The 19,742-nt window shown below is 42.2% G+C and overlaps 1 protein-coding gene across 1 annotated transcript in view; it reads left to right on the forward strand.

Annotated features, from left to right (window-relative positions):
- LOC139413194 (receptor-type tyrosine-protein phosphatase T-like) overlaps positions 1-19,402 on the forward strand; it is a 497,128-nt gene extending 477,726 nt beyond the window's left edge. Inside the window, exons 29-35 of the mRNA XM_071160294.1 lie at positions 911-1,060; positions 1,892-2,065; positions 3,403-3,534; positions 4,384-4,509; positions 5,827-5,990; positions 14,940-15,075; positions 18,801-19,402. Of these exons, the coding sequence (XP_071016395.1) occupies positions 911-1,060; positions 1,892-2,065; positions 3,403-3,534; positions 4,384-4,509; positions 5,827-5,990; positions 14,940-15,075; positions 18,801-18,854 (936 nt within the window). The 3' untranslated portion in view covers positions 18,855-19,402. The remainder of the gene's footprint in view (positions 1-910; positions 1,061-1,891; positions 2,066-3,402; positions 3,535-4,383; positions 4,510-5,826; positions 5,991-14,939; positions 15,076-18,800) is intronic.
- Positions 19,403-19,742: the final 340 nt, after the last annotated feature.

Here is a 19,742-nt window from a genome sequence, read left to right on the forward strand (position 1 = left end):
CATGCAATGTCAAATGTGGGACCTTATATAGACAGGTGCCTTTCCAAATCATGTCCAATCAATTGAATTTACCACAGGTAGACTCCAATCAAGTTGTAGAAACAGCTCAAGGATAATCATTTGAAACAGGATGAATCTTGTAACAAAGGAATACTTATGTAAATAAGGTATTTCTGGTTTTTATTTTTAATACATTTTCAGAAAGAAACCTGTTTTTGCTTTGTCATTATGGTGTATTGTGTGAAGATTCCTGAGTTTTTTTAAATGTATGTAATACATTTTAGAATAAGGCTGTAACGTAACAAAATGTGGAAAAAGTCAAGGTGTGTTTGCAGTGTCCTAGCCTATTTACATCATCAGAGCAACCCTGGTATTACTGGTGGATTTGATGGTAATGGCACCATGTAACTATGTCAGATTTTGGTTTGAGTTATTAACATGGTAATTCACAGGTGACTATCAATCATGTCATTACAATAAAATGTGTAACATCAGTAATTACATATGTGGAATAACCTTCAACAAGTGGATGTGTCAGCCAACTGTGTTCTTACTAATACCACTACCTATAACTACTATGATGGTACTATAGTTATTACTGTGTAGTTGCATAGTAATAGTGGCAACTTAATGTAAAGTGTTGCCAACAACTATTTATGTTTTTGTATATCAGTGTACAAGCAGTTAGAGTTGGACTCGTTACCTGTATGTTCTGCTCTGTTCTCGAAACATTTCAACAGTACATGTGGATTGAGTCTAGTGAATAGGGTCCAACTAGTTGTTGAAGTGCTGTAAATAAAGTGTCCTTTTGTGTGTTGATGTTGACCTGAAGGGTAGAAATACATGAACCTCTTTTGTTATGTCATGTTATTTTACGTAATCTCATGTTATGTATTGTGTCCTACCCCAGGAGCAGTATGTCTTTGTCCACGATGCCATCCTGGAAGCCTGCTTGTGTGGAAACACAGCCATCCCAGTCTGTGAATTCAGAGCCATATACTACAACATTATCAGACTGGACCCACAGACCAACTCTAGCCAAATTAAGGACGAGTTTCAGGTTAGCTCTCTCGACTTCTGCCTGCCTGCCTGCCTGCCTGCCTGCCTGCCTGTCTGTCTGCCTGTCTGTCTGTCTCTTTTCCTCTTAAGAGGTATGACATTTGCCTTTTCCCCCTAAGATGGGTGACATTTTCCTTCTCCAAGAACAAGGCTTTTTAGCTACCGTTAGGAGGCAGTATAAACTCGGCAGCTAAGCACTTCTGCTCCGTATTCTCTCTGAGATTAATATCCCATCACTGTATCAAGCACAGGTCTCAGATCTGTAATCTGTCTCATAATGTATGATGCGTATCTCTCTATCGCACTCCCAATCTCAGTATCCCTCATTCTCCCTCATACATAAGTCATCTGCAGCCTTCGCTTCAGTGAAGTATTTGCACTTGTTGAAGGCACTGACTACCAGTAATGCTGTTATGTTGGAATATGGAAATTAAAGAAAATAGGGGCAGATTATTTATTTTCGTGGGATTATTTACTCACCAATTTGTTCTCCACTACTAGTCTGGGCAGTTGATTCAGGGCTATGTCATTGTGAGTGTTGCAGAGGAGGTGGTTTGGTGAATAACGCTAGCGGAGGGAGAAACCTTGCCTGAGACCTGAATACTTGTGTTAGTTCCCAGAGTCTAATGTAATGCCTATATGCTTTAGCTTAGAAGAATATTGTATTATAGTATTGCGGGTTGGAAGGTAATACCCAGTAGGTTACAAAAACGTCACGTGTCGAAAATGAAAATAGTCAGCAAGTCTTGTTAAGACGATGTAGGTTTCTTTAAAAAAAAAACTTGTTAAGACCTGATAAAAAATTTTAAAAATAACGTGTTCGCTCTCCCAGACTCTGAACATCGTGACTCCCCGGGTTCGGCCTGAAGACTGTAGCGTGGGACTGCTCCCCCGGAACCACGACAAGAACCGCAGCATGGACGTCCTGTCTGTGGATCGCTGCCTGCCTTTCCTCATCTCTGTTGATGGAGAGTCCAGTAACTACATCAACGCTGCCCTCATGGATGTAAGTTAATCTCTCTCTCGCTCTCTCTGTCTCTCAACCACTGGTATTGTCCCAAGGTGCAAACCCTGCCAATCTGGCACTCTATAGCCAGACTCAAACAAACGCTCAAAGATTTAAAATACTATTTGCAGACTCCCAAGTAGGGTTTAACCATTGGCTATAGCTTGGCTGAAGATGTCATCCAAACTGGCAGACAGATCAGTTAGTTTGAGATATGCTTTCGTACTGTTGTGTTATGACTTAGTATAGGGATTTTATGTTTATTGCATTTGTTGTGGGGATATGCGGAGGCAGAAATTGGGTTTAACAATTAAATGTCATAGTGCAACAGCAATATAAAAGATAACAAACAACATCATTTAACAACTGATCATTATCCAACACACCATTAAGCCATAGTGCTGTGATACATGATGACTCTCATAGCAGATCTATACACACAGATCAGTGTCATTTAAGATGAGTGAGGATGATTATTTTTTTTCATTCAATATACAACAAAATATGGCTAGTTCTCTCTCTCTCTTGCTTCTTAATCATTTTGGAAGAAATACATTTGTTCACTGTTCAATGTTTTCTACTCAACACATTCTATGCACTGCAGTGCTAGCTAGTGCTTTCAGTAGTAGATTCATTGTCTAATCCTTTTATTGAGTGAACAACTTGTCAGTTCATTCTACAAGAGCTCTGACAGGTTGGAGGACATCCTCCGGAAGTTGTCATAATTACTGTGTAAGTCTATGGAAGGGGGTGAGAACCATGAGCCTCCTAGGTTTGTATTGAAGTCAATGTACCCAGAGAAGGACAGAAGTTACGCCATGGTGCTACTCTACAGAGTTTTGCAGAGGCTACTTCATTGCAAAACAGAGTGTTTTAGTCAATTATTTGGTGTCATGTGAATATATTTAATATAGTTTTATCTAAAAAGGATAATTTGTTGAAATGTTTCTCTGAAAAAAAAAAAATTTGCAAGGAGGATGGTCCTACCCTTCCTCCTCTGAGGAGCCTCTACTGACATAGATCCAGATAAGCTACACAGAGCTGATAAGACAACAACGGCAGACAATAACAAGTACAGAGGGGGAGCTAAATAAAGCCAGCGGTGCCTTTCCCAGACCCGGCCTGCCTGGCAGCAGCATAATGATCTGTAGCTGGATTTCTCTTGTCAATGCATTACGGCGCAAGGTTAACACTGTCTGTGGGTGTCCGCCTGGTTTGGCTCTTTGTCCTTCGCCACGAGTTGATCAGGCATTGGAGTCCCTCTCTCTTTCTCTCTCTGTCTCTCTCACCTTCTCTACTGAGGGCTGAAGTGCTGTGTTATTGATTTTCTTTTACAGAGCCATAAACAGCCAGCAGCCTTCATCGTAACCCAGCACCCGCTGCCCAACACGGCCGCCGACTTCTGGAGGCTGGTCTTCGACTACAACTGCTCCTCGATAGTCATGCTCAACGAGATGGATGCAGCGCAGGTGTGTATTGTTCACCCTCTGTGTTCGCATACACACAGGCATGTGCGCACACACATATATGTGCATGTAAACATACGCATGCACACATGTAGACACATACACACACAGTGACTTTGCTTATCTCTTTGACTATCGGTCTGCCTTGGGGGTCTTACACATGCTCTATTGTTCTCTGTTCATCTCCATCTATCTCTCTATTCCTCCATTGTCATCTCCTCCTCCGGGTCTCACACACACAGTTTTATAGGGCAGGATAAGCTACTCCTTTCTCTGCCAGGGGTTTAACTATCCGACATAGCTGCCAGAACCCTCAGACAGACACCTAGATTGAAGCCCAGCAAAGGCCTATTGACGTGAGGGTGAACTCGTTTTAAGAGGTTGGAGCCTTTCAAAAGTACTAGACTGGAGGATAGCCCATCATGGCCCTTAGCTGTAGGTGTACCGTGCAGAGGCTAATATGGTCAAGGCTTTTGCTGTGTGTGCATTGATTCCGCCCAGCATGATTCCACCCAGCATGTTAGCAATGTTTTTCTTTTCTCGTACTTGTATGACCTTGCATTTGAAGTCAATAATGGTGAGTTGGAGATGGCTTTGTTCAAATGGCCAAAGCAATGTGTAGTTTATTTAATGTTTTCAGTACTTTCCAATGGGTAGAATACTCTATTTCAACCACAGTGTCCACAACAGCATGTGATGTAGCAAGGCTCACGCCATATAAATAGAATTACTAGAACGGACATTTCCAGTCAAGTACATTTTCTGTGATTGGTGCACCGGTGGCCATATTAAATGTATAAAGCAGGAAGAAATAATTATATTTCTATGGCTAACTCCCTCTTTTCTCCCTAGCTTTGCATGCAGTACTGGCCCGAGAAGAGCTCCTGCTGCTACGGCCCCGTCCAGGTGGAGTTCATCTCGGCCGACATCGATGAAGACATCATCAATCGCATCTTCAGGATCTGCAACATGGCCAGGGTCTGTATCACAATAAAGAAAGTATGGTGGCAAACCAGGTTTTAAAATGAATAGGGAACACTGTATAGGTGACTTATTATTATCACAGTCATAGAAACTAGAATCTATGCCTGTAGGACTTTATATGGTTCTGCTCGTTTTCTCTCATAGGTCACGAACTGTATTACATCCCATAGGTCACAGACCAGCATAAAAAAGAAACAGATGCTCAGATGCCAGATGTACTACTGTACATTTGTCTTGCCTCCACTCCTACAACACTGTTGTATATATCGCTAGGACACTGTCTTGTCAGTTAGACTCCTTCAAATGTTAACCTAATTGCTTGTGCCATGCACACCACATACCCATGTCAGACCTGGGTTAAGATACTATTCTAAATAATTTATAATACTCCAGCTGTGTTTGAATGAGCTTGCCTGGCAAAATGGAGCAAATAGAGAAGTCCCAAAAGTGAAAACCAAATCAATTTGGCACTCCAAGGAAGCTAAAGAAAACGCTCAAAGCCTGTGAAAGATTTCCAATAGTATCTGAACCCGGGTCTGCCAATTGAGATGGGGCTAACAGACAGGCCAAGCCTGGCAGCACCATGGCTGGTTCAGACTGGTTCCATTGGAGGGGCTTTATTTACACTAATACTCATTAGACACCATTAAATCACTGCCACTTGAATCCCTGTGTTTGTGGCACTCGGTTACTCCTTTCTCTCTCCTCTCCCTCTTGCTTGCTCATGGCCCCCCACTTTAACCAGCGGAGATGGCAGGCTTCGTCAGGCAGCTAATCAACACTTAGCTCCGTGGTGGTGCAAAAAGCCACAGGGGTGGCGTCTCCAATTTACCATGAAATGGTTCCATCGCTACCGCGAGAAGCACATGACACGGCTCCTGTACGACAAAATGAGCCTCTCCCTTGTTCCCAGCTTGGGCATGGAGCCAGATAACGTCTTTGTTGTGGTTGCCAGTCGTTGGCTTGTTGGCTCTGCTCTGGCTAAGGGAAGGAAAGTTGAGTCCAAATACACTGGGAATAGATGTGCTTCTGATGAGGAGCTCAATGTGTCAGCAGTTCATTAATGACGTGAGTGGCTGAGTTGTTTATGTTTGCAGTGGACACAGAGGTAAACTTGATCCCCCTTCAAATTGGCGAAGTCCATCTTCCAATTTTGATGATGGTTATAATGAGGAGGAAGATTAGCTTGCTAGTGGTTGATGATTGTGCTAAGGATGATGAGGATACTATCTGGCATGTTGTCCATGATGATGATGTTGACCACAACAACGATGATGATGATTATGGCATTAATTTATGATTCTTTGGCAGCCCCAGGATGGCTACCGTTTGGTGCAGCATTTCCAGTTCATCGGCTGGCCGGCCTATCGGGACACGCCCCTGTCCAAGCGCTCCATCTTGCAGCTGGTGAGACGTCTGGCCAAGTGGCAGGAGCAGTACGATGGGGGAGACGGACGCACCGTGGTCCACTGCCTGTGAGTAGCTGAGGGCCTGGCTCAAAGGTCTTTGTATTATGTTGTCGATATCAGATTCACACGTCCATGGAAGTTGTATACTCATACGGTTGTCCATAGTAGAACAGTCATGTCCATGGCTGGTATGCTGATATGGTGTCCATATTAGGACAGTCACACTTCCATGAAAGTTGTATTTCCATACGGTGTCCATATCAGAACACAGTTCTTTACTCATACAGTGTCCATACGTGGATAGTCACGTGCCCATGGAATTTGTATACAGGGACATTGTATATGAGGACGTTTAAACCAGACAGGATGTGGAGGGGTAGAACTATACTATACTCTCAGACAGGAAGACAATAGGGAATGTGCTTTATGAATGTATCTATCACTGCTCGCTTCCACAGTGCTGTTTCCTTCTAGAGCAGGGGTACTCAACTACTATTTGAGAAGGTCTGGTCACACATATTTCTTAGATGGCAAAGGTTATCGGCATAGTAACAAACCTCGACCAATGTGACCCCAAACTGTTCAAACTGTTCCAACCACTCTTGTTGGCGGAGAGAAAATGTTGCCGTTTTTAAGCTCATTCCATGCAATTCTACACATTTTGCCATCTGGCAGAGAGAAAAACTAGCAATTTTAAAGCTATTTTCCTAAAATTCTACACATTTTGCCATTGGGCAGAGAGAAAATGGAGCAGTTTTAAAGCTAAGTTCCTGCAATTTTACAAATTTTGGAATGTCTTATGTGTGTATTGATACCTGAGTGACTCAACAAAATCAATGGGTGCCCCCTGGGGATCGAAGCCCCTGGGAGCATAATTTGGCCATAACTACAATATTTAGATAGCTAGTTAGCCTAATTTACCCATCTAGCTAACATGGCCAGTAGTTAATCAACTGGACATTTATCGCAGGTTAAGAATAGCTCTCTAAGGTCTGTCAGTGAAGGACATTGCGAGAGGAAAACTGCCCATGCACTACCAAATTTCGAAATTGTACATTGTGCGTTCTACTATTACAACTCTCAGCAGCATTAAGTTAAAAACCTGACTGAATCCCACAGACAAAAGTTTTTTTGTCGGGGGCCCTGGATTAAGACCGCGGTCCGCCAGTTGGGTATGGCTGTTCTAGAGTATATACAGAGGATGGAAAGTCCTTTGAGACTTTTTTCTACGACTCTCAGCCACACTATTTCCGTTGTGTGGGTCTTTTTCAGATAAGCACCACTGTATGTCGCATCAATAAGTGCATCGAAGACGTCGTCCCCACAGTGACCGTACGTACTTACTCCAAAAAGAAGCCATGGATTACAGGCAACATCCACACTGAGCTAAAGGGTAGAGCTGGTGCTTTCATGGAGCAGGACTCTAACCTGGACATTTATAAGAAATCCCTCTATGCCCTCTGACAAACCATCAAACAGACAAAGTGTCAATACAGGACTAAGATTGAATCCTACTAAAACAGCTCCGATGCTCATCGGATGTGGCACGGCTTACAAATGATTACAGACTACAAAGGAAACCGTGCTCTCGATGGTACACCTGTAGAACTTTTTGAGGATCTGAGGACCCATGCCAAATCTTTTCAGTCTCCTGAGGGGGAATAGGCGTTGTCGTGCCCTCTTCACGACTGTCTTGGTGTGTTTGGACCATAATAGTTTATTGGCTATATGAACACTGTCTGTCACCTTGATTACTCAAAATTCTCTCGACCTGTGCACCTACGTTCATAGGCTAGGTTGTAGCAACCCATGATGGGTACAGTGAACATTTTTGTATCATGTTGTAGCCTAAACCTATCGATGTTACATTGAACTGGGTGAATGGGATATGAATGAATGTTGTAATAGAAATAAGGTCATGCTCAAAAAATATAATTGTCCTCCCTCATCTTAAATGGCACCAACCGCCACTGACCCCCTTTATTTTGATTTGGTAGGGGGACGAAATGACAAGAATATAACTGTCAAATGTAAACTGTGCCCAGGTGAGAAACACATCTCCACTGCTAGAAATACAACATCCAATCTCTTGAAGCATTTGCAAAAGTAACACGCTTGTCTACCTCATCCAAACAACCAAGGCTTGATTTCAATCATTCAGGAGGACAGGCTGTATCCCAGGGAGAGCTGAACAAGCTAGTTGCTTTGTATGTAGTAGAGAAAATGCTGCCCTTATCCACTGGTGTATAGGCCTACATAACGTAACGTTGACAATGTTTACATTGACTGAGGATGTGCAATGTTTTGGGGTTTAAAACAAAAGTAATATAACAAAAGTAATATTAGTGGAACTCATTGCTTTTCCCAGGGAGTCATAAATAAAGTAATAAAGAAGTAACGAGTAACAGGTAATACAGTATATAACAATTGTTTTGTAATGACCACAACACTGGTGCTAATATGGACACTGTAATTATGACTTGTCTCAGCCAGAGCCATTAGAGCATTTTCGGTGCCCCATGAATGAAAAAAAAAGTTTGAGGGAACCAATCAAAGCTCAACACATTCAGAAGCACATTTCTGTGTGAATACTGTTTTTACAACGTCCTCCTATCCAAACCAGTGTGTCAGCTCTCCCTCTCTGACTACTTGAGTCACGTCAGCAAGACTAGCGCAGACCCTAATTCCGCCTCCACTGATAACCATAATGGTAATAGGGCACCTTCTCTCATTTAGCAATGGTTTCATAATGTGTATTACCTTGAACATGTTGGTGGAAATACTTCAGTGGGCGGCAATGAGTCCCTTCAAGACCCTTCAATAGTACTTTTCAGAGATAGTGCAGAGTTTGATTTTGGTTGAGTGGTCAACCATTCCTCATTTTTTCCAAATGCCCCTCATCCTCTCTCTCATGTTTTATGTTTATGTATCACAAAGGCTCTAGTTGAAACCAAATGGTTAGAGAATTATTAGAAAGTATTTTCATAATTAATGGTCCGACTGTTTGAGTGGTAAGGCATGCAGAATATTGTATGTAGGGGATACAGGGGCTGCCCTAATATGGATTTAGTAATACCCACATGGGCTTAAGTTCAGTCTATGTGGATTGGATAGGAGATGGGCTACGGTAGTTTTGCTGCTGGGTTAGATCGTGGGTTTTCCTCTATGTTTTAATGATTGCCCAAGGTACAATTTGTTACTTAAGTTCAGTCCCACGTCCTGCTATACTGTACATGGTACACCTTTCTTTACCTCTCTCCTTCATTACTCTCTCAATCTTTCTTTACCCCTCTCCCTCTTTCTTTACCTCTCTGTCTTTCTTTACTCTCTCCCTCTTGCTTTACCTCTCTCCCTTTTTCTTTACCCTCTCCCTCTTATTTTACCCTCTCCTTTCTTTACTCTCTCTCTCTTTCTTTACTCTCTCCTCTTTCTTTACCCTCTACTTCTTTACTCTCTCTTTCTTTACCTCTCTCCCTCTTTCTTTACCCTCTCCCTCTTTCTTTACCCTCTCCCTCTTTCTTTACTCTCTTCCTCTTTCTTTACCCTCTCCTTCTTTACTCTCTCCTTCTTTATTCTCTCCCTCTTTCTTTACCTCTCTCCTTCATTACTCTCTCCCTCTTTCTTTACCCCTCTCCCTCTTTCTTTACCTCTCTTCCTCTTTCTTTACCTCTCTCCTTCATTACTCTCTCCCTCTTTCTTTACCCCTCTCCCTCTTTCTCTACCTCTCTTCCTCTTTCTTTACTCTCTCCCTCTTGCTTTACAGTCTCCCTCTTTCTTTACTCTCTCCCTCTTTCTTTACGCTCTCCCTCTTTCTTTACCCTCTCTCTCTTTCTTTACCCTCTCCTTCTTTACTCTCTCTCTCTTTCTTTACCTCTCTCCCTCTTTCTTTACTCTCTCCCTCTTTCTTTACTCTCTCCCTTTTGCTTTACCTCTCTCCCTCTTGTTTTACCTCTCTCCCTCTTGCTTTACCCTCTCCTTATTTACTCTCTCCCTCTTTACTCTCTCCCTCTTTCTTTACCTCTCCTTCTTTACTCTCTCCCTCTTTCTTTACCTATCTCCCTCTTTCTTTATCGCTCTTCCTCTTTCTTTACCTCTCTCCCTCTTTCTTTACTCTCTCCCTCTTGCTTTACCGCTCTCCCTCTTTCTTTACCCTATCCTTCATTACTCTCTCCCTCTTTCTTTACCCCTCTCCCTCTTTCTTTACCCCTCTCCCTCTTGCTTTACTCTCTCCCTCTTGCTTTACCTCTCTCCCTTTTTCTTTACCCTCTCCTTCTTTCTTTACTCTCTCCCTCTTTCTTTACTCTCTCCTCTTTCTTTACCCTCTCCTTCTTTACTCTCTCTTTCTTTACCTCTCTCCCTCTTTTTTACCCTCTCCCTCTTTCTTTACTCTCTTCCTCTTTCTTTACCCTCTCTTTCTTTACTCTCTCCTTCTTTACTCTCTCCCTCTTTCTTTACCCCTCTCCCTCTTTCTTTACCTCTCTTCCTCTTTACCTCTCTCCCTCTTTCTTTACTCTCTCCCTCTTGCTTTACCTCTCTCTCTCCTTCTTTACTCTCTCTCTTTCTTTACCTCTCTCCCTCTTTCTTTACTCTCTCCCTCTTTCTTTACTCTCTCCCTCTTTCTTTACTCTCTCCCTCTTTCTTTACTCTCTCCCTTTTGCTTTACCACTCTCCCTCTTGCTTTACCTCTCTCCCTCTTGCTTTACCCTCTTTTTCTTTACTCTCTCTCTCTTTCTTTACCTCTCTCCCTCGTTCTTTACTCTCTCCCTCTTTCTTTAATCTCTCCCTCTTTCTTTACCCTCTCCCTCTTTCTTTACTCTCTCCCTCTTTCTTTACTCTCTCCCTTTTGCTTTACCTATCCCTCTTTCTTTACCTCTCTCCCTCTTACTTTATCGCTCTTCCTCTTTCTTTACCTCTCTCCCTCTTTCTTTACTCTCTCCCTCTTTCTTTACTCTCTGCCTCTTGCTTTACCTCTCTCCCTCTTGCTTTACCCTCTTTTTCTTTACTCTCTCTCTCTTTCTTTACCTCTCTCCCTCGTTCTTTACTCTCTCCCTCTTTCTTTACTCTCTCCCTCTTTCTTTACCCTCTCCCTCTTACTTTACTCTCTCCCTCTTTCTTCACTCTCTCCCTTTTGCTTTACCTCTCCCTCTTTCTTTACCTCTCTCCCTCTTACTTTATCGCTCTTCCTCTTTCTTTACCTCTCTCCCTCTTGCTTTACCCTCTCCTTATTTACTCTCTCCCTCTTTACTCTCTCCCTCTTTCTTTACCTCTCCTTCTTTACTCTCTCCCTCTTTCTTTACCTATCTCCCTCTTGCTTTACCGCTCTCCCTCTTTCTTTACCCTATCCTTCATTACTCTCTCCCTCTTTCTTTATCGCTCTTCCTCTTTCTTTACCTCTCTCCCTCTTTCTTTACTCTCTCCCTCTTGCTTTACCGCTCTCCCACTTTCTTTACCCTATCCTTCATTACTCTCTCCCTCTTTCTTTACCCCTCTCCCTCTTTCTTTACCTCTCTCCCTCTTTTTTACCCTCTCCCTCTTCCTTTACTCTCTTCCTCTTTCTTTACCCTCTCCTTCTTTACTCTCTCCTTCTTTACTCTCTCCCTCTTTCTTTACCTCTCTCCTTCATTACTCTCTCCCTCTTTCTTTACCCCTCTCCCTCTTTCTTTACCTCTCTTCCTCTTTACCTCTCTCCCTCTTTCTTTACTCTCTCCCTCTTGCTTTACCTCTCTCCCTCTTGCTTTACCTCTCTCCTTCTTTCTTTACTCTCTCCCTCTTTCTTTACTCTCTCCCTCTTTCTTTACTCTCTCCCTCTTTCTTTACCCTCTCTCTCTTTCTTTACCCTCTCCTTCTTTACTCTCTCTCTTTCTTTACCTCTCTCCCTCTCTTTACCTCTCTCCCTCTTTCTTTACTCTCTCCCTCTTTCTTTACTCTCTCCCTCTTTCTTTACTCTCTCCCTCTTTCTTTACTATCTCCCTTTTGCTTTACCACTCTCCCTCTTGCTTTACCTCTCTCCCTCTTGCTTTACCCTCTCCTTCTTTACTCTCTCTCTCTTTCTTTACCTCTCTCCCTCGTTCTTTACTCTCTCCCTCTTTCTTTAATCTCTCCCTCTTTCTTTACCCTCTCCCTCTTTCTTTACTCTCTCCCTCTTTCTTTACTCTCTCCCTTTTGCTTTACCTATCCCTCTTTCTTTACCTCTCTCCCTCTTACTTTATCGCTCTTCCTCTTTCTTTACCTCTCTCCCTCTTTCTTTACTCTCTCCCTCTTTCTTTACTCTCTGCCTCTTGCTTTACCGCTCTCCCTCTTTCTTTACTCTCTCCCTCTTTCTTTACTCTCTCCCTCTTTCTTTACTCTCTCCCTCTTTCTTTACCCTCTCCTTCTTTACTCTCTCCCTCTTTCTTTACCCTTTCCCTCTTTCTTTACCCTCTCCCTCTTTCTTTACCCTCTCCCTCTTTCTTTACTCTCTCCCTCTTTCTTTACCTCTCTCCCTCTTTCTTTACTCTCTCCCTCTTTCTTTACCTCTCTCCCTCTTGCTTTACTCTCTCCCTCTTGCTTTACCTCTCTCCCTCTTGCTTTACCTCTCTCCCTTTTTCTTTACCCTCTCCCTCTTTCTTTACCTATCTCCCTCTTTCTTCACTCTCTCACTCTTTCTATACTCTCTCCCACTCTTTCTTTACCTCTTTCTTTACTCTCTCCCTCTTTCTTTACTCTCTCCCTCTTTCTATACCTCTCTCCCTCTTTCTTTACCTCTTTCTTTACTCTCTCCCACTCTTTCTTTACCTCTCTCCCTCTTTGTTTATCTCTCTCTCTCTTTCTTTACCTCTCTCCCTCTTTCTTTACTCTCTCCCTCTTTCTTTACTCTCTCCCACTTTCTTTACTCTCTCCCACTGTTTCTTTACCTCTATCCCTCTTTCTTTACCTTTCTCCCTCTTTGTTTACCTCTCTCTCTCTCTTTCTTTACCTCTCTCCTGCTTTCTTTACCTCTCTCCTTCTTTACTCTCTCCCTCTTTCTTTACCTCTCTCTTTCTTTACTCTCTCCCTCTTTCTTTACCTCTCTCTCTCTTTCTTTACCTCTCTCCCTCTTTCTTTACCTCTTTCCTTCTTTACTCTCTCCCTCTTTCTTTACCTCTCTCCCTCTTTCTTTAACTCTCTCCCTCTTTCTTTTCCACTCTCCCTCTTTCTTTTCCTCTCTCCCTCTTTCTTTACCTCTCTCCCTCTTTCTTTACCTCTTTCTTTACTCTCTCCCTCTTTCTTTACCTCTCTCCCTCTTTCTTTAACTCTCTCCCTCTTTCTTTATCTCTCTCTTTCTTTACCTCTCTCTCTCTTTCTTTACCTCTCTCTCTTTCTTTACCTCTCTCCCTCTTTCTTTACCTCTCTCCCTCTTTCTTTACCTCTTTCTTTACTCTCTCCCTCTTTCTTTACCTCTCTCCCTCTTTCTTTTCCTCTCTCTCTCCCTCTTTCTTTTCCTGTCTCCCTCTTTCTTTACCCCTCTCTCTCTTTCTTTACCTCTCTCTCTTTATTCCCTCCCTCTTTCTTTACCTCTCTCCCTCTTTCTTTACCTCTTTCTTTACTCTCTCCCTCTTTCTTTACCTCTCTCTCTCTTTCTTTACCTCTCTCCCTCTTTATTTACCTCTCTCCCTCTTTCTTTACCTCTTTCTTTACTCTTTCCCTCTTTCTTTACCTCTCTCCCTCTTTCTTTACCTGTCTCCCTCTTTCTTTACCCCTCTCTCTCTTTCTTTACCTCTCTCCCTCTGTCTTTACCTCTCTCCCTCTTTCTTTACCTCTCTCCCTCTTTCTTTAACTCTCTCCCTCTTTCTTTTCCTCTCTCCCTCTTTCTTTAACTCTCTCTCTCTATCTTTACCTCTCTCGCTTTCTTTACCTCTCTCTCTCTCTTTCTTTACTGTCTTTGCCTCTGTCTTTACAATGATGTCCTCCTAAAGATTTCCGCATTCATAGGTTTGGCTTGCGCCCAGAACCGAACAAGTGTTCACATAACTTTGACCTTTGCTTGAAAAGACATAAGCCTGGTATGGCAACTTCTTGGCCTCCGACCGCACGGCATTTGCGTACAGGGTAGGACCTGGACCAGGACCTCTATACCAGGCAGTGTCAGTGGAAGGCCATCCTAGTCAAAGACTGTTCTCTCTGCTACCGCACGGTAAGCGGTACCGGAGCGCCAAGTCTAGGTCCAAGAGGCTTCTAACCAGTTTTTAACCCCAAGCCATAAGACTACTGAACGGCTAATCAAATGTCACCCCGGAATATTTGCAACCCCCCACTACGCTGCTGCTACTCTCTGATATTATCTATGCATAGCCATTTTAACAACCCTACCTGCATGTACATAATTATCTCAAATACCTTGACACCGGTGCGCCCGCACATTGACTTATTGACTCTGTACTGGTACCCCCTGTATATAGGCCCGCTATTGTTATTTACTGCTGCTCTTTAATTTGTTATTTGTTTTTCATATCTCTTACTTTTTTTTGTAGTTATTTTCTTAAAACTACATCGTTGGCTAAGGGCTTGTAAGTAATCATTTAACTGTTGTATGTGACAAATCAAATGTGACTTGATTTGACAAAAAAAGTGTGTGCACGAACAGCCTAGAAATCCTTGCTGAAGGCCAAAACAGACAAAAACGTCACATAACGTCATCATAATATATGCACAAACTGTTTCCGCAATGTTTCTGATGGGAAGCATGATGACGCCTGTATTTGCTCTCTCTGTCCCGTTCTCATCCCCCTCTCTGTCTTAAATTATTCCCTCTCTGTCCCTTACCCTGCCCCTCCATCGCTCTCTCTCTTCATCTCTCTCTCTCTTCATTTACCTCTCTCCCTACCTTGTTCTCGGTCTCATTCTCTCCATCTTCCTTTGGCCTTTTCTACCTTTCTGTCCCTCTTCCTCGCTCTCTATGCCCCTTTCTCATCCCTCTCTTTACATCTCTTTTAACTGTTCTCTCTTTCCCATTTATCCACCTTTCCTTATCTATCTTTTAACCTCTCTTTCCAACAGGATGGGTGGTGGACGTAGCGGTACCTTCTGTGCCATCTGCAGCATCAGTGAGATGATCCAGCAACAGAACATTGTAGATGTGTTCCACACCGTCAAGACCCTGAGGAACAACAAATCCAACATGGTGGAGACTATGGTACGTTCCACTGACCACAACAGGTGATGTGGTACTGTATAGGTGGCTTGAGGAGGGTTTATGAGTACCTATCAGCAATATAGGACACACACTCAGGACACACAGTTGTGGCTGTATTGGACAGGTTCAAGACCATACACAGACGGGTAGACACAGCCACAGAGACGCACGCACACGCATATACGCACACACATTCTCAGGCTGATGACTTGCTATTGCAGGTGTTGTGTTAACAGATGTCTCTACGCCTTCTCATATAGCCTCAGAAACCAGATGCTTCATTTGACAGATCCATCTCAGGATGGGTACAGCTGTTTGCTTAGAATTAAAGTAGATTTTGGGGCAAAAGACAACTACTGTAATAAAAAAGTTATTGGTGACGTTGAAGATACCGTCATAATAGTCCATGAAATTTTAATGAAAGACAATTTGATTCTCTTTTTTTTTTATCTAGTGTTATACCACAGCATTGTTTAATACACTTTTCTGTTTGGCTAGAAGAGCATTCTAGAATGGACATTAAAACCAGATAACGGGACACCTTGCAATCACGACACAATATGCCCGTACACATGAAGATCGTACTTGCTATAAAGTTATAGAAAGCTAAACCAACAACTACACAAACCGAAATTGGATACATTTTAATACAGGTCCAACAAGGAAAAAACGTAGCTATGTTTTTGCAGAAACATCTTCTTGGAGCATTTGAGACCTAAGGTGGTGAGTGATGAACATGAATTGTTCCTGTCCCCTCCGTATCTAAAGTTGTCAAATCCTCCAACATGTTTCTAGTTTGATCTGTTGGTGAAGTAAGCTTGTCTGTTTGTCTGAAGCCTTGATGGTTTTTGCGACTGCACTTGAAGAAACACTTGAAGAAACTTGAAAAGTTCTTGACATTTTCCATATTGACTGACCTTCATGTCTTAAAGAAATGATGGACTGCTATTTCTTTTTGCTTATTTGAGCTGTTCTTGCCATAATATGGACTTGGTCTTTTACCAAATAGGGCTATCAATTCTGTATAACACCCCTACCTTGTCACAAAACAACTGATTGGCTCAAACGCATTAAGAAGGAAAGAAATTCCACAAATGTGCTTTTAACAAGGCACACCCGTTAATTGAAATGCATTCCAGGTGGTTGAGAGAATTCCAAGAGTATGCAAAGCTGTCATCAAGGAAAAAAATATATTTTGATGGAACACGTTTTTGATACATGATTCATATGTGTTATTTCCTAGTTTTGATGTCTTCATTATTATTCTACAATGCAGAAAATAGTAAAAATAAAGAAAAACCCTGGAGTAGCTGTGTCCAGAATTTTGACTGGCACTGTATATATAGTGCATTTGAGAAGTATTCCGAATTTTTCCTAAAATGGATTAAAGAAAAATCCTCATCAAGATACACACAATATTGACAAAGCGAAAACAGGTTTTAAATATTTTCCGAATGTATACAATAATTAAAACAGGAATATGACATTTACATAGTTATTCAGACCTTTTACTCAGTGCTTTGTTGAAGCACCTTTGGAAGCAATTACAGCCTTGAGTCTTCTTGGGTATGACGCTGCAAGGTTGGCACACCTGTATTTGGTGAGTTTTTGCCATTCTTCTATGCAGATCCGTTCAAGCTCTGTCAAGTTGGATGGGGAGCGTCGCTGCACTTCTATTTTCAGGTCTCTCCAGAGATGTTCGATCAGGTTCAGGTCCAGGCTCTGACTGGGCCACTCAAGGACATTCAGAGACTTGTCCCGAAGCCAGCTGTGTGCTCAGAATCGTCCTGTTGGAAGGTGAAACTTCGCCCCAGTCTGAGGTTAAACGCTGGTCATGGCTCAGATCAACACCATCATCCCAAAAAGCCTAGACCTACTCCAATTGGCATACCACCCCAAAATATCCACAGATGACACTCTCTCTATTGGACTTCACACTACCCTGAACAGCTGATCAAATGGCTACCAGGAATATTTGCATTGACCCCCCCCCCCCCCCTCCCCCTTTTTTTATGCTGCTGCTACTCACTGTTTATTATCTAAGCATAGTCACTTTACCCCTACTTACATGTACATATTATTTCGACTAATCTGTACCACCACACATTGACTTGGTACCGGTACCCCTTGTATATAGCCTTGTTATTGGTATTTTATTATTGGCCTTTTATTTTTGTAACTTTAATTTATTTATAATATTTTCTTAAATCTTGTTTTTCTTCAAACTGCATTGTTGGTTGGTTAAGCACTTATAAGTAAGCATTTCATGATAACGTTTACACTTGTTGTAATCAGCCTATGTGACAGATACATTTCTATTTGATTTGATGTTCTGAGCGCTATGGAGCAGGTTTTCATCAAGGATCTCCCTTGACTCCGTTCATCTTTCCTTTGATCCTGACTAGTCTCACAGTCCCTGCCTCTGGAAAAACCTCCCCACAGCATGATGCTGCCACCACCATGCTTCACCTTAGGAATGGTGCCAGGTTTCCTCCAAACGTGACGCTTGGCTTTCAGGCCAAAGAGTTGAATCTTGGTTTAATCAGACTAGAGAATTTTGTTTCTCATGGTCTGAGAGTCTTTAGGTGCCATTTGACAATCTCCAAGCGGGCTGTCATGTGCCTTTCACTGTGCTTCCGTCTTTACCATAAAGGCCTGATTGGTGGAGTGCTTCAGAGATGGTTGTCTTTCTGTAATGTTCTCCCATCTCCACAGAGGATCTCTGGAGCTCTGTCAGAGTGACCATTGGGTTCTTGTTCATCTCCCTGACCAAGGCCATTCTCCCCCGATTGCTCAGTTTTGTGGCCAGCTGTAGGAAGTGTGGTCAGCTGTAGGAAGAGTCTTGGTGGTTCAAAACTTATTCCATTTAAGAATGATGGAGGCCACTGTGTTCTTGGGGACCTTCAATGCTGCAGACATTTTTTGGTACCCTTCCCCAGATCTGTGCCTCGACACAATCCTGTCTACGCACAATTCCTATAAACCCCATGGCTTGGATTTTGCTCTGATATGCATTGTCAGCTTTAGGACCTTTTATAGACAGATTTGTGCCTTTCCAAATCATGTCCAATCAATTGAATTTATCACAGGTGGACTCCAATCAGGTTGGTGAAGGATGATCGATGGGAAAAGGATGCACTTGAACTCAATTTTGAGTCTCATAGCAAAGGGTCTGAATGCTTAAGTAAATAAGGTGTTTCTGTTTTTTATTTGTAATATATTTGGAAAAAAATCTAAAAACCTGTTTTCGCTTTGTCATTATTGGGTATTGTGTGTAGATTGAGGAAAATCTTTGATTTAATCAATTGTAGAATAAGGCCGTAACATAATTAGGATAAAGGGAAGTGGTCTGAAAACTTTCTGAATGCACTGTATATATTTATATCGGTAAATGTTTGCTTTGCATTGTTTTCTTTGGCAACAGTGGTATAAGCAGGATGAATAGCTTAAACAAATGCAACGGAATAAACGTTGGTGTTATTCTGGCTGCAGACTATGTAGCCATTGCTAGTTGGTTAGCTAGCAGCAAGCAAGGGATAAGAACGTTGCCACTGGGCATGGCAACGGAACATAAAGAACGAACGACTAGTTTGCATCCATAAATATCAAATCTCTGTGTTTCCTTTTTAATAATTATAAAAAATGAGTCAAATTTCTGACAGATTGGTAATATGACAATCATGCCAATGACTGACTAGTGCTCTGTCTTTATTTCCCTTTTCTAGGAACAGTACAAGTTCTGCTATGAAGTTGCTCTGGAGGCCCTTAGCTCATTCTGAGAGAGCAACGCTGCCTCTCGTGTCTGTGGGACACAGTGCTGACACTGCAGACACCAACCCATATGAGGCAGTGGATGTGTGTGTGACCACACACATGTGAAACTCTATAATGAAGAAAAAAACACCCTCCACACTGGGGTTATGTGTGCGCTTTTGCAAGACTGGGACCCCTTTCGCTTGTATAAAGAAAAAATGGAATGAAAACCTTTAAACACAGCTTTCCTTCTCTTTCTTCAATGTCCATCTTGGACTGTGATGTGATCTTGTACAGTAATTTCCTTTTTAGATATATGCCTTGAATTTTATTCCCTCAGTGTAAAAATATAAACCAAGAAAATAAACTGACATGGCTTCAGCTGATGGGGATAAAAAAACACACACACAAAAACAACACAATCATATTAACAAACAGAACCAATACAGACGAAGACAAATGCAAGATGCGAAGATTTGAACTCTACCTGGCTTTGCACCTCTTTTTAAAGAATATTAATAACGACTGAATTATATATTTCCCCCCTGTTTTAACAGACACAAAATGGCAGATATTTTTTGTAATTCTTTGGATTTTGTGGTTCCTGCAACTCCTTTACATCCATGTGCACACGCTGGTTTTCTCACATTCGCAAAGTGACATTTTTCTTTTGGTATTGTGGCATGTTCTCATCTTCTTGTCCCATGGCTCTTGTGCTGTGCAGACAATCATGAATTATTCTGGGCCCGGTTTTCAAAAGCATCTTAAGGCTAAGATGTGTTTGGGAATCCGGGCCCTGGTTTGCTGCATTGAAAATGAGAGAAGAGTCAGTCAACACTTGAGCATTCTATGCTGGCTCTACACAGTATTCATCAAAACTCATTTTACATTCATGTGTTTTGGCATTTCCACTG

This window comes from Oncorhynchus clarkii, chromosome 7 (genome assembly GCF_045791955.1).
Source record: "Oncorhynchus clarkii lewisi isolate Uvic-CL-2024 chromosome 7, UVic_Ocla_1.0, whole genome shotgun sequence".
NCBI classification, from domain to species: domain Eukaryota; kingdom Metazoa; phylum Chordata; class Actinopteri; order Salmoniformes; family Salmonidae; genus Oncorhynchus; species Oncorhynchus clarkii.